The sequence below is a fragment of the Octodon degus genome, unplaced genomic scaffold, assembly GCF_000260255.1.
Source record: "Octodon degus isolate 3935 unplaced genomic scaffold, OctDeg1.0 scaffold00229, whole genome shotgun sequence".
Classification (NCBI taxonomy): Eukaryota; Metazoa; Chordata; class Mammalia; order Rodentia; family Octodontidae; genus Octodon; species Octodon degus.
The window spans coordinates 696,613-712,202 of NW_004524805.1; the positions used below are offsets into that span (position 1 = coordinate 696,613).

Genomic DNA, 15,590 nt, shown 5'->3' on the forward strand with positions numbered 1-15,590 from the left:
GATGTAAGAAGAATGTAATCAAAGTTTCATGCAAAATTTTTTTTTACTTTTTTGCTCAAAGTGTGCTACATATTTAGGCATTTTTAAGATGCAGAGTCTTATTCTGTTGTCCAGGCCTCTGCTTCTTTCACAGCTGGGGCTATTTGTCCACATCATTATGCCTGGTGGCCCTGTCACAACTTTAATTAGTGTATGTTTGTAGTACACAATGTAATATACAGTGTGGAGTTGGTATATGTACATAACACCTTCATTTTCATACCTTTTCTCCACTGCCTCTCTTCTCTATCTCTTGATCCCCTTTCTTTTTGAGAAAGCTCTACTTCCTATTATCTTCTGTTTACTACTTTTTCTTCTGATTATGGTCTATAACAAGACCATATTAAACATATATTTTGAAAATATTCATTTCTGAATTAACTAGTATTTTTAGATTTCAAATGGTAGACTATAAGAAAAATAATACATTTTGATTACCAACTTACAGTCCTTCCTCAATTTGGAAAAAATATTTTCCTCATGCTATACATGGTTAAATTTATTTTTCTGCTCTGAGACTGTTTCAAAATCTAAGAGCAGCTTCACTGCAGGAGGCAAAGCTACTTCTTTTCTCTCATACCACTGAAAGCACAATTCTGAAAAGATCCTTGCTTAAAGATCAGTATTACTCAGGCCACACCACTTAACACTACAGAGTGCTGTGTAAATTATAAAGTATCACACGTGTACAGTAAAAGCATGAAAGGTTTATTTTTTTCAGAAAAGAACAACCTTTTGATGTATCTTGAAGCAGGTTAATGAAACACCAGATCAAGAGTGTCACTTAATATGTAAACCTGGGTCAATATCAGTTTCATAAAAGAGAACAAGGAGGTAAAAGGAAGTAGAACAGCACCCCTTGCAATGCAACATGCACGCACACAAACAATACAAGAGCCGCTCAGTCACACCAATGTATAATATTCCACACATATGTAAGTATGTTTAAAAAAAGTGATCAAGGTTGTTACAGCTGTATGAAGGCTGTTGTTGAGAGAAGCAATTTGAGTGGTGTTTTCTGGGGAAACTTTTTAGTTAAGCTTTAACGGTTTCAAAACAGAGTCTTCCCTTATAAGAGAACTTTTTATAATATTCAGGTACCCTTTAGAAGGTATTCTCTACACTGAGTATTATTTTACTGTCTTGAGTCATTTTTAATTTTAGCTGTTTATTGTGATTTTCCTCTTACATTTGTTTTTGGTACTGGGGATCAGACGCAAGGGTGCTCTACCACTAAGCTATACTCAAGTCCTTTCTGTTTTGTAGGGTTTTGTTAGGTTGTCCAGGCTGGCCTTGAGCTTACTACTCTGCCTCAGTGTCCTAAGCAGCTGGGTTACAAGCATGTGCCACTATGTCTAGCTCAGCTGCTTGTTTTTCTTGTTTACTGAATGATTTCTTAGCTTCATGTTTTTAAAACTGTGGCACATGTGGGCCCTGCAGTGGTGTGCCGTGGCTATATGAAGCTGTAAGACACATCTGAAAAAAAGATTACTTTCAAAATGTGAATTGAAAGACTTTCTACTTCAGTGGTCAAAAGTGTGGACTATGTCAACTTCCTCGTTAGGATCTTCACTCTGCTACTTGTGCTTTGGCAAATTACTTAACCCATTTGCTCCTAAATGCTTTAGTCTGAATAAAGAAATAATGTTAGCGTCTATTTTATAGTGGTCATGGGAAATAAATGAGTATTCAAAAGTTATTAATTCACAGCAAGTATTCATTATTACCTTATTAATATGATTTATTTTTCATCCTACTAGGGAAATAGAAGACTCGGGAGTTCTGGGGTAAGTTTAGGTAGTGAGATAAAGATGCCTCATTGAAAAGGTTACTTTGAGGAACTGAAGCAAGAGAGAAAGGTAACTCGATTTCTGAGGAGAAAATTCAGACAAGGAAAAGGTATAAAGGCTTTAAGGTATGGCGTCTACGATTAATAAAGAATAAGGTCAGTAGGGCTGGAATAGCATGAACAAGATGGTGCATAAAAGGAAAAGAGCTGGTGGGCAAGAGGAAAGCAGAGCATAGCTTCAAAGCTTTTATTCTGAAAGTATCAGCCCTCACAGGCAGAGGATCTGATATGCTTTCAATAGGATCTTGATGATAGCTGAGTCAAAAGAAGATCACAAGGAGGCAAAGGTAAGAGCAGGAAGTCTACTGCAATAATCTATCTGAAACTAAATAAGCAGAGTGTTTCATAGATTACAAGATGATCAACTAAATCAAATATTGTTATCTGTACATCAAGGAAAATGAGAGCTGAAGATGTCTGCTGAATGTAGTAATAATCTCATTACGGATAACCTTAACAGAAGTTCATGCTGACTACAGTGGGAAAAATCCTGAATACAGTAGATCCAAGACATAATGAAGGGAAAGAAATTGTAGGTGGCACATTTAAGCAGTATTTTTAAAAATCACATTTGAGTTAAAATATGAGTAACTCTTAAAATACAAGTAACTTAATATTTAGCTCAATATAAATGACTTCACTTCATAACTTCTCTTATCAAATTATCTGCTTAAAAACATTTGTTCTCCATTTAAGTATCAGCAACTACTCAAACATAGGAAGCCTGTTATTTTGACAAGAGAAAAGGAAAAAAAATACCTTGAAGAAGAAAAATAATGGCATATTAAAATTCATGCACTGCTCAAACTAAACAAAAGATGGTTCCGGTTAATTACAGATGTGTGGAAAATGCAAATTTTAACACAATTTCTAGACCAATTAAAATCAGCCAGGGACCTCTGAAACATACAAGCACATGTATGCACATACATATATGCATGACATCTAAGGCTGAAAAAGACAAGTATCAGGAACAAGATTCAATTTTTTTTTTTCTGAGTTAAATTATTGTAGGATGCACAGCAATTTAGACTTTGATGAATGTAAGACTAAGAATGTCGTATCAGAAAAAAGAAAAATTTTATTTTTTAAATATGTGGTCAAAGAAAGCAGAATCAACTCATAAAATGTGTTTTTATGAGTTTTCACTTGCAGATGTTTTAAAGGAAAATCAGCATCACCACAGATACAAGAAAAACTGAAAAGTGTTATAAACTATAAAAAACTAGAGTTGACTATTTTTGAGAGCTGATAATGCTATCCAATATATGATAATACAACTGTAATTTAATTCTATAGGAATGCTTCCAAATGTTAAGATAGTGTTTTCTTGGGATAACTCTTAAAAGCCAAAGTAATCCCCATTATTACTATAAAATCAAGTCCAGCATTGGAATTATCCTTCCCTTCACACCAATATTACCTTGTGTGTAGGCAGCATCATCAGATCCCATGCTCAATTTTCGTGCTTCACTTATTCTATCCACATGTGCTAATGTAGGGTCCGTGAGGTGCTGAATATTTTCTGTTTCTACATAATGATCAGGATGATTCAGGAGATTTGTAAGTTCAAAGGTAGGGGAAACAACCCCTGGTGAAACAGCAGGGGGTTTATTGGGAGAAACTGTAATTTTGAAAGTATATTTTGTATTGGGTTGAGTGACCACCACTCGAGGAGAAGTTGCAGAGTTATTGCCTATTGCTCGACTTTTTGGAGGGTGGTGATGAATAAAGGTAGGACCCATGCTCACTTGCCCAGACATATTCCTGGAGGCAGCAGATGCCCCCGAGTTTGTGGATATGAACACTGTGGGCTGATTCCGCATGCCTGGTTCATCTCCTGTGGTGGGATTAGCTGAAATATAAACCTTGGGTTGACTACGGGAGATCATCTCATCAGTATTTGGGGGACTGGCAGCTATGTAAACAGTGGGCTGATTTCGATTTAAGGTCTGGCTGTTGACTGAAGAGGAAGTGCTGGAGGTTCGAGGTCCAGAAGAACGCAATTTTGAAGAATTGTTTCTTTGTGGGGGTTCAAGTTTGATTTCAATCTGGTTTTTTCGAGGTCCTGTTGAAATATTCTGAATGTTATACTGGCTATGAGCAGAAGACTGTAAGCTACCAGATGAATGAATTGTTGGTGGTTGTGGAGTAGTGGGTGAACTGATGGGCATGTAGACATGAGAGGTCTGGTGGCCTTGCTGACTTGGCTGTTGGGTTGAGGTATGTGGCAGAGGATTAGATGCAGGATAAGGAGTCCAGGGACTAGGCTGTGAAGGCTGATAAACTTGTTGAGGATTCATGGGATTAAACTGAGATACCCAGCCAGAATGCTGCTGTGTCTGTCGAGTTGTACCACTAGGAGTTGTAATGTAAGGCCTAATGTAGATAGAATTTCCCTGTGGACTGTTAAGTACAGGTGGAGGTACACCATGTATGTGCAAAGATGTAGGAGTATTACGACCAGTCTGGATATTTGGGGCTAAGGTTACCATAATGGGATTAAATCTGGGAGTTTGTTGAGAAAAGTTAGATGTTCCTTTGCTGCCTAAGTGAAATCCAAGATGTGGTGCTGAATTAGAAGCACCAGATGTACTGGACATTCCAAAAACATTAAAGCCTTGAGGAACTTGAGCTGGTGCTGTTTGTGGCTCCTGTTGAAACAGCTCATTATTGGACTGACCACCTTGAAGCTGTCCATCACTAATGCTGTGCATTAAAGTCCTACTTCCATTCATTCTATTTCCTTCTCTTCCATGGTGGTAAACACTCTCTGATTGCAAGTCTAAGTTGAGAGAAGTCATGTGATTGCGCAGACCAGAAATTCCAGAATCATCCGAAAAATTCAAGTCTCCTTCACCATAAAGATATCTTGTACTCTCCTGAGAGAGAACAGCACAGCAGGCATCCAGGTTATTATTATTCTATTAAGAAAAAAAAACAACTTGATGTTAATAATCATAAGGAAATAAATATTTAAAGACTGTCACCACAAAAAAATACCATATATTAACATACATTTGAACTTTTTTGAAAACATTTTATGCAAATAGCTGAATTAAAAATCCTCATTACTAATGTAATGGAAAAACTTTTATAGGTCACAAAATGAATCAAATCATTGTTTTAGTTGACATTTAGTAAAATGTACCATGAAAATGCAGCAAAATAAGGGCCGGCCAAATAGCTCAGCGGATTAAAGTGCCTGCGAGCAGGTGCAGGGGCCGGGGGTTTGATCCCCGGGCCTGCTGTGCCAGCCCTGCCCCTGGGGCACACTGAGATGGCAATTGAGACTGAGCGTGGTGGCGCATGCCTGTAATCCCCAGTTCTTGGGAGGCTGTAAACAAGCAGGTCACTATGAGTCTGATCTAGTAGTAAGACCTTGAACACCCTGTAGACTCTTCCCTAAAAAATACAAAAAAATAAAATGCAGTAAAATATAATCTAATTAAAATACAATTTCAATACTGAATAAGGTAATCATTCCACTTAAGTGTATACTGTATAATGAAATATTTTTAAAAAGGTGATATAATTTAAAGTTTTTAAAATTACTTGGGAGAAAACTTCTAACAATGCATGTATATTGAAGTGATATACATACTTTTTAAAATTAATGACCCTTTAAATGAATTCATTTGTAATGTTTAAACAAAATGTGCTAAAATTCATATCAAAGTAATCTCAATTCATGTTTTCTTTTAACTTGTGCAATGTAAAATACTTATAGCAGTATCTTAGCTCAAAAACAATTTAGACAAAGCATTAGGCAAACTTGTTTCTGTTTCCAAACTACACTGGGTGACAAATAGGACTGTGGCCATCTTTTCCCAAATCATGGAACAAATTGTTAACCAAGCACTGCTCTACCTATATATGAATTGTAAGTACAAGGCAGCCTGTAGGAGCTGAGTTTGTATCTCTACCTTTACAGAACACTATACAAAACTTTTTCAGAGAAAGCTTTCTAAACAAAACCTCAATTGTATAAGAAATAACAGCACAAATCAACAAATGGGACAATATCACACTAAAAAGCTTCTGTACAGCAAAAGATTCATTCCACAGAGAGAAGAGATAGCCTGCAGAATGGGAAAAAAATTTGCCAGCTACTACTTGGACAAAGGGCTAGTATCTAGAATATAGAAAGAACTAAAAAATAATAAATCATCTAAAATTAGAGATACGGTCAAGAACCGGTAAAAGGAAATTAACAGATACTTCACAGAGGAAGAGACACAGGGAAGTGCTTATCCTACTGAGTCATCTCCCTGGCCCGAGGAAGAGATACAAATGGTTAACAAATATATGCAAAAAAGCTCAACATTTTGTCAGAGAAATGCAAGTTGAAACAATGCTGACTCTATCTTATTCCAGAAAAATGGCAATTATTAAGAAATCAAACAATAACAAATGCTGGTGAGGCTATGGTGAAAAACTGAGTCTCCTTCATTGTTGGTGAGAATGTAAACTAGTATAACTATTATGGAAATCAGTATAGAGATTTTTAAAGAAACTGAAATTAGAAATTCAAGAAGAAAAGAAAAATTCCATATGACCCAGCAATCTTCCCGCTAGATATCCTCTCAAAGAGTTTAAGATCTTATATTACAGTAATTCATGCATACCAGTGTTGATAGCAGCATAAGTGATAATTGCTAAATCTTTTTTTTTTTTTTTTTTTGGTGATACTAGGGACTGAACTCAGGATCCTGTGCTTGCCAGGCACTTATTCTACTGAGCTATCCCCCTGGGCTCCTGATAGTTGCTAAATCTTGGAAACAACCTGTATATTCATCAACAGATGATCTGATAAAGCAGAAGTGATATCTATAGATAATGGAATACTACTCTGCTATAAAGAATCACAGATTTGAGACATTTGTACGAAAATGGATGCATCTGGAAAATGTTGAGTAAAATAAACCAGACACAAGAGCTTAAATATTGGATGGCAACTCTCAATTGAGTTAGGCAAAGTACAAACAATAAGAATAATAAAGATGGATAGATGGAAACAAGGAGATGGTTCTCTTGCAATAAGGAAGTAGTCCATGGGAAAAAATGTGAGGGGTGAGAAGGGTAAAGGAAAAGAAACAGAATAAAAACATGCCATACACAGAAATCTAATAACTTCAATTAATGTAAACATTATATACTATAACAGGAGCTGAGATTACTAATACCAACAAAAAAGAAAAGTGGGGTAGAGGAACTGGAGGAGGAAGGCGATTAAAAAAGAGTGGTGTGTACATGTAATCACTCCCCAAGATGACTGTAAACTGCATGAACTATAAATATATACTAATAAAATAAAAAAATCTAAAAAATAAAGTATTCACCCAGTCCCACCATCTGAGAACTGAGGCTGACACTGGACAGCTGAGGGGTTCTGGGAACGCCATTCCATGGATCACCAATGTAGAGGGGCCAGGTCCCACCATCTGAGAATTGAGGCAGATGCCAGGCAGTTTCGGCATCCTGGTGAACCTGGCCTATGCCCACTACCTGTGTAGAAGCTTTGCTGAATCTTACCCTGTCCCAATCTCCCCAAGTGTAGCAGGAACCTTACTGACCCACGCCCCACTACTGTCTCACCACTGCTGAATCTGGGTGATCATTGGAAGCTTCAAAAATGTCAAAACACAGGAGACAAAAGGCAATCTCAGTTCTCCAGCCCACCCAGAACAAGTCCAGGAGACAAAGACAGAGAAGAATGTAAGTCACACACTTGAAATTTCTGAAATGATAGCACCTGAAGTAAAGAGATAAGTCCATCAGGCTATAGAAGAAAAAAGATCAGAAATAATCTCTCATGTGAAAAAAGAAATTACAACAATAATAAAAGAGTTGCTCAGCACATCTAAACAAGTTATAGTAAAAAATAAATAGAGGCAAATAGAAAAATGATGGAAACACTGATTGAACAACATGGGAAAGAATCAGAATACAGGCAACAGATTCAAACAGATATCCAGGACATTAAGAATTCCATTGAAAACTGCAAAACTCCTTGAATGAAACTGAAGATAGATTTTTATGAAGACAGTGGCACAGCTAATGAATGCAAAAGTACTCTTAAAACTAACAAGGAGGGCCTGGGGAGACAGCTCAGTTGAATAAGCACTTGCCTGACAAGTATAGGATCCTGAGTTCAAACCTTGGTACTGCAAAAACAAAAAACCAACCAACCAATCAACCCAACAAAAAAGACAAAAACAAAACTAACAAGGAACTGGGAAATAACAACTTAGCAGCTACAAGATGACACAAAGAAAAACAATGTAAGACCAGTAAGTGTCAACAAAACAGCAGGAGTCAGCACAAATGATATAAAAAGACTATTTGCATAAGTAGTAGCAGAAGATTTCCCAAGCATGAGAAAAGAATCTGACATACACAAGTGAAGCATACAGAACTCCAAAAAGCCATAATCAAAATAAATCTACACCTAGATACATAATAATCAAGATCCCAGATATTCAGCAAAAGAATAGAGTATTAAAAGCTGTTAGAACAAACAGATCACCTACAACAGAAAGCCCATCGGAATCATGGCAGATTTCTCAACACAAACCATCAAATCAAGAAGAGCTTGGAGTGAAGTATTTCAGGTCCTGAAAGAAAATAACTTCCAACCCAGATTGATACACCCTGCCAAACTATCAAGATCAATGGCGAGATAAGATTCTTCCATAACAAAGAAAACTGAAGAAATTCATGACAACCAAACCAATCCTACAAAGAGTAATGACAGATGTTTTAGAAAGACAGAGACAATCACAACTTCAAGAATAACGACAGAAGCAAACCAAGAGGCAGAGCAAGTCATTAAAAAGGGTAAAAGTACATAACCTATAGCAGGAAAATAACATGACAAAGGTAAGCCAATATATGTATCAGTTGTAACCATCAATGTAAATGGCTTCAATTCACCAATCAAAAAAAAAAAATAGACTGGGGCCAGGAAGATAGCTCAATAGAATAAGTGCTTGCCTGGCAATTACAAGGACCTGAGTTCAATTCCCGGTTCCGAAAAAAAAGGACTGACAGAGTGGATTAAGAAACAAAATCTAACAATATGCCATGTACAAGAAACACACTTAGCTCAGAAGGAATTTCACAGATTGAAAGTCAAAGGATGGAAAACAACACTTCATGCAACAGGTACCTAGAAAAAAGCAAGAGTAACTATTCTGATTGCTGACATCAACTTCAAACCAAGAATATTTAAAACAGATAGAGAAGGTCCCTACATACTTGTTAGGAAATAACTGTAAGAGGAACAGATAACAATTATACATATATATGCACCCAATGTAGGAACGTCCAACTCATGAGAACAATTTTAACAGACATGAAAAATCTAATGAACCGGGCTGGAGAGATGGCTCAGTGGTCTAAAGCACCTACTTGAAACAAGCTTGGCAAAGCATCAGGGACCGCGGTTCGATCCCCCAGCACCACATGCCAGCCAGCCCCGCCCCCTGGTGGGCTGAGCGGGCCACACACACACACAATAAATAAATGTAATAAATAAAAATAAAATTAAAAAAAAATCTAATGAACTGCCTGTAATCCCAGCTCTTGGGAGGCTAACAACAGGAGGATCACTATGAGTCTGATCTGTGTAGTGAGACCCTGTAGACTCATACTAAATACATAAAAAGAAAAATCTAATGAGCAATAATACAACTGTAATGCGGGACTTTAACATGCAACTGTCACAAACAGATCAAGTAGGCAAAAAATCAGCAAAGAAATAACAACTAAACCAGACTTGTGTGAAAAAATGGACTTGATAGACCTTTACAGAGTGTTTTACCCAGCAACAACAGAATACATATTCTTCTCAGCTGCACATGGGATATTCTCCAAAACAGACCACAGCACATGGAGCACATTTAACTAAATGCAAATGAATTGGAATTATCCCATGTGTACTATGTGACCACAATGCAATGAAATTAGAAATTCAAAAAAAAGAAACCCCCAAAACACCATAAACACATGGAAATTAAATAACAACCCCCTGAACAACCAGTGGGTCACAGATAGAATTAAACAATTATTTACAATTGAATGAAAATGCAGATACAACTTACTGGAAGCTGTGATACAATGAAAGCTGTCTTAAGTGGGAAATTTATAGCAGTAAATTTACACATTAGGAAAACAGAACAAGCACAAATAAACAATCTTACGCTGCACTTCAAACTCCTAGGAAAGAAAAGCAAGTCAAGCACAAAGCCCAGAGAAGGCAGGAAAGTATAAAGATTACAGCAGAATTTATTTTTTCTTTTTGCAGTACAAGGGATCAAACTTGGGGCCTTGTGCTTGTGAGGCAGGTGCTTATGCTGCTGATCTATCTCCCAGGCTGATTAGAGCAGAAATTATGCAATGGAGACCAAAAAACAATACAAAGAATTAATGAATCAGAGTTGGTTCCTTAAACAAATAAAAAAAATTGATAAATCCCTAGCCTACCTTATCAAAAAAAGAAAGAAAAATCTCAAATTCATGCAATATGAAATGAAAAGGGCAAAATCACTACAGACCCTATAAAAATTCAGATAATCATTATCTACTTCTAAAATCTTTACTCTCACAGGATGGAAAAAACAGAGGAAATGGACAGTTTCCTAGATACATACGAACTACCAAAGCTGAGTCAAGAAGATAAACTTTGAATAATCAATAACAGTAAATACAATTGAAAATATAAAAAACCTACCAACAAAGCAAAGCCCAGGTCCTGATGAATTCTATAAGAAATTTAGAGAAGATTTAAAGCCAACTTATCTCAAACTCTTCAAAGAAATCAAAAGGGAAGTAATTCTCCGAAACTCATTCCTGGTAGCAAGCATTATTCTGATACCAAAATCAGAGAAAGACCCAACTAAAAAAAGAGCTTAGGTCAATCTCTCTAATGAACACCAATGCAAAAATCCTCAATGAAATACTAGCAAACAGAATGCTGCAAATCATCAATATCATACACCACAATGAAGTGGGATTCATCCCAGAAACAGAGGGATGGTTCAATATATGCAAATCCATAAATGTTAATACAGCACATCAACAGAGCTAAAGACAAAAACCACATGATCATCTTAAGAGAAGCAGAAAAGGCTTTTGACAAAGTCCAACACTCATTCATGATAAAAACACTACAAAAAATCAAATAGATTGTCTGTATCTCAACCTGATAAAAGCCATCTATGAGAAATCAACAGCTAACATCATAGTAAATGGACAAAAACTTAAAACTTTCACTTTAAAATCAGGAGCAAGACAAGGATGCCCACTGCCACCACTCCTATTCAATGTAGTTCAGGAAATATTAGCCAGAGCAATTAGACAAGAGAGAGAAGTAAAAGGAATAATGATTGGAAAGGAAGAAGTGAAATTATCATTATTTGCCAATCACATGATACTCTACATAAAAGACCCCCAAAACATTTCTAAATTTAAAAACCCAATTCAGTAGAGTAGCAGGATACAAAGACAACACTCAAAAATCAGTATCATTTTTGTTCACAAACACTTAACACACCAAGAGTGAAATAGGGGAACACATCTTTCACAATAACATCTAAAAAGCAAAATAATTAAGAATCAATCTAACAAAGGAAGTACAGATTTATACAATGAAAATTACAACAGTCTGAGAAAAGAGACTGAAGAGGATTTCAGAAAATGGAATGATATTCCTTGCTCCTAGATAGGAAGAAACAACACTGTGAAAATGGCCATACTCTCAAAATTGTTATACAGATTCAATGCACTCCTGATTAAAATATCATTAGTATACCTCACAGAGCTACAGAAAACATTCCTAAAACTCATCTGGAACCAGAAGAGATCCAGAATAGCAAAATCAATCCTGGGTAACAAACGAAAGGCAGGAGGTATCACAATCTCTGACCTAAAATTATAATATAAAGCTACTGTGATAAAATTAGCATGGTACTGGCATAAAGACAGACTTGAGGATTAATGGAACAGATTAGAAGATGCAAAGAAAACTACAAACACACTCAACCACCTTATTTTTGACAATGGGGTCAAACGTGTTCACTGGAAGAAACACAGCCTCTTCTACTAAACCACAGTCAAAATTGATCAAAGATTTAAGGATTAAAACAGAAACACTATTAGGACCAGAAAAGAGAAGGTACATAATCAAATATGATAAGAAAGAGGGTGGGTGACATTGGACGAGCTGATAATCCAAATGAAGAGTAAGGAGGTTTGGAGGAATATCCAGGATCAGTAAGGATCAAGAGATTGAGGGCAAAGGTTTCACTTTCTACACAGAGCAACTGGAGTTCCTGAGTTTTGGGTTGGGACAGGTCTGAGGGTAATTCAAGGTTAATGACTAACTGGAAAATGGTCAGCTAATGAAAATCTTGATGGATAATCAAAATTGTAAAGGGAATGGGGGAAAAGAGATATCTATGTATATAAGCAGGATAGTTTGTACAACTGTACTGTGGATTTCTACTGGTCTGTGGAAAGGAGCAGTTAATGCTTAATTTGTCTTGTCTCATTTTTCAATTGTTTTCCCTTTTTCTCTCTTGTATATAATTTTTTCTTCCAATTTTGCATTCACATATCTAGCAATATGAAAAATTAATCTGAAGACAACATTATGCAATACAACAAATAACTGTGAAATTCATATTATTTTGTTTAGTGAAATTTTTACTGTTTTGTACTCTTTAAAAAAATAAAAATTTAAAAAAGTGAAGAAAAAATCCCTCAAAACCCAGAAACACTAAATTTCCTGGAGGAAAATGTAGGTAAAAATCTTAAAGACATAGGAGCAGGTGGAGAGTTCATGAAGAAAACCAAACTGCATGGGAAATACTTTAAAGAATCAACAACTGGGATCTCATCTTTTTGAAGTTTCTGCACTTCGAGAAAAATTAAGAGTAAAAAGAAAAGCCATGAACTGGAAAAAAATTACAGCTAAATCCCCCTCTGACAAAGGCCTTCTATTTAGAGCACACGAAGAATTTAAAAAGTTGGGCCCCCCAAAATTCAAAGCCCCAATCTAAAAATGGGCATCTGAGATGAATATATACTTTTCAGATGAAAAAATACAAATAGCAAATAAATGTATCAAAAAATGTTCAATGCCATTGGTTATTCGAGAAATACAAATTAAATCAATGCTGAAATTCCATCTCACCCCAGAAGGAATGGTGATCAAGTAGTCAACCAGTAACAAATGCTGGACGGGCTGTGGGGAAAAAGGAACCCTTCTCCACTGTTGGTGGGAATGTAGACTGGCACAACCACTATAGAAATCATTGTGGAGATTCATCAAAAAGGTAGGATTGGAGGTCCCATTCAACCCAGCTATTTCCTTCCTGGGTACTTTTCCAGGAAGAACTGAAAGTGTCATACCACAGTGATTTATGTGCACCCATGGTTATAGCAGCACATGTCATAGCTAAATCTTGGAAGCAACCCAAATGCCCATCAAGTGAGGAATTGATCAAGATATGGTATTTTCACACAATGGAGTATTATACAGCTATAAGAAGGATAGCTATGAGTCTTTTATTGGTAAATGGATGCAACTAGAGACCAGACCATATTCTCAAGTGAAATAAATGAGACCCACATGTGCAAACATCATAATGTCTCCTTAGTGTAACAATCTGAAAGACTAAATAAAATTTGAAGGGTACAATAGATATTGTGAAAAAGAGAATGAACCTGGTCAAATGGAAGGAATTACTGAGATGAGGACAGGAGTGGAAGTGGAGGAAATATATATCTAGGTATATATGTAAGCAAGCAGGATAGTTTGGATAATTGTACTGTGGATTTCTGCTGGTCTACAGAAAGGAGCAGTTAATGGTTTTTTGTTGGTGTTTTCTTGTTTTTATCATTCTTTTTCTTATTTCTTCCAACTTTTCTTTTCAATTTTGCATGTGTATATCTCATAATCTAAACTAATTTGGAGATAACAATATGCAATACAACAAACACAGTTGAATTCATATTATTTTGTTTGGTGAAGTTCTGTATCATTTCTAATTTTTCCTTTTATATTATTACTGTGTGTTATCTTTAAAAAAACAAACAAAAAACCTAGATTTTTAAAGAATGCTCCAAAGAAAAGGACTACTAGTCAGAAATCATCCACAAAAATATTAATGGAACAGCTATCACATGCACAGCATATTAAGACTAACTTTTCCTTTAGAAGGGTCTGCAATTCAATCTGGGAGACAAATCATGAATTTTGAAAAAGCAACATGATTACAAGATTTTGTGCCAACTGACATGTGGTACTGAAGTTCAACATCGTTAATACTGTAGGCTACTGTAAGTAAGTTAATGGGGGAGGTATGGCCTGAGAGTATCATACTATGAATGTCTCAAATCTGAGGGAGAAAGAACTCTTGAAGGGTAGAGAATGAGTAAAGGACATAAATGTAAGAGTAGACAAAAGCATGTTCCCAACAAAGTGACTAGAACAGGTATTACTGGAGTTAAAATTTAGTATCAGTTTTGTGAAAGAAATTGCAAACGCAGGCTGGGATTTAATGATGAAGGATTTTTGAAAAATGAGTCATACTAGAGTTTGGCTTTTATTATAAACAATGAGAAGAGCTATAGAAGATAAATACAGAAGTAGAAACACAAAGGGGGAAGATAACTTTTTTCATACTTAGGATAAAAGAAATGACAATCTTTTTGACAGAATAGAAGACATGAACATAACACAATCTGGACATAAGTGAGAAAAACATTCAAAGAGAACTGGAAGACCAGGAACCTGAGAGAAATGTTTTAAACATTTAAAAATAAACAAATGTTAAAATGTTGACAAGTAGTCTAATATAAGATAAAATCATGTAAGAAAGCACAGGGCAACAAAGCATGCTGAAGTTCTGTTACAAAATGATACAGTGGGGCTGGCCAAATAGCTCAGTGGATTAAAGCTCCTGCAAGCAGGTACAGGGACCAGGGGATCTATCCTTGAGCCTGCCATGCAGGCCCGGCCCCCAGGGCACCCTGAGATGGCAAGTGAGATTGGGTATGACACACATCTGTAATCCCAGCTCTTGGGAGGCTGTAAACAGGAGAACCACTACAAGTCCGATCTAGTAGTGAGACCCTGAACACCCTGTAGACCCTTCCCTAAAAATACAGACAAAAAAAAAAAAAAAAGTTCACACTGAATAGGTAATATGAAAGAAAAGGTTAGTGAACAATAGTTGACTTTCTCTCCTTCTAGAACCAACAATTTTTATCTTTCATGGTATAAAAATCATTTTATTCTATTCATAACTCTGAATTGATATCTACTAGTTTTTCAAATAAAGGTCATAGCTTTCTGATATGATAAAATATATAAACTCATCTTGTACATGTCCAGTTCTCAAATGTGTCATTCCCAAAGAAACTTTAATTACTTTTAAATACTAAGTTGCACAGTACACTCTATGAGTAGCACTTAATTATTTTAAGAAACAACTTTTAAACATATAGTTTTCTCATACAAAAATTTTAAGAGTATAAAATTCAGTTTAAAAAGAAAGGGTTAAACTTGTAAAATTTTCACACTTTTATGTTATGATTTAACTGAAAAACATAAAAACAAATTTAAAGTCACAAATCTTAAGTTACAAATCACATATGCTGGTAATACAGCTACCTTAGAGGTTCTATAGGATGA

General features: G+C 35.9%; 1 protein-coding gene across 4 annotated transcripts in view; it reads right to left on the reverse strand.

Moving 5' to 3' along the window:
* The window catches only part of Tab2 (TGF-beta activated kinase 1/MAP3K7 binding protein 2), an 89,651-nt gene that overhangs the window by 23,905 nt on the left and 50,156 nt on the right, over positions 1-15,590 (reverse strand). For all 4 annotated transcript variants that reach the window (XM_023705774.1, XM_023705773.1, XM_023705775.1 and 1 more), the window contains one exon: positions 3,312-4,812. In XM_023705774.1, coding sequence (XP_023561542.1) covers positions 3,312-4,812 — 1,501 coding nt within the window. The remainder of the gene's footprint in view (positions 1-3,311; positions 4,813-15,590) is intronic.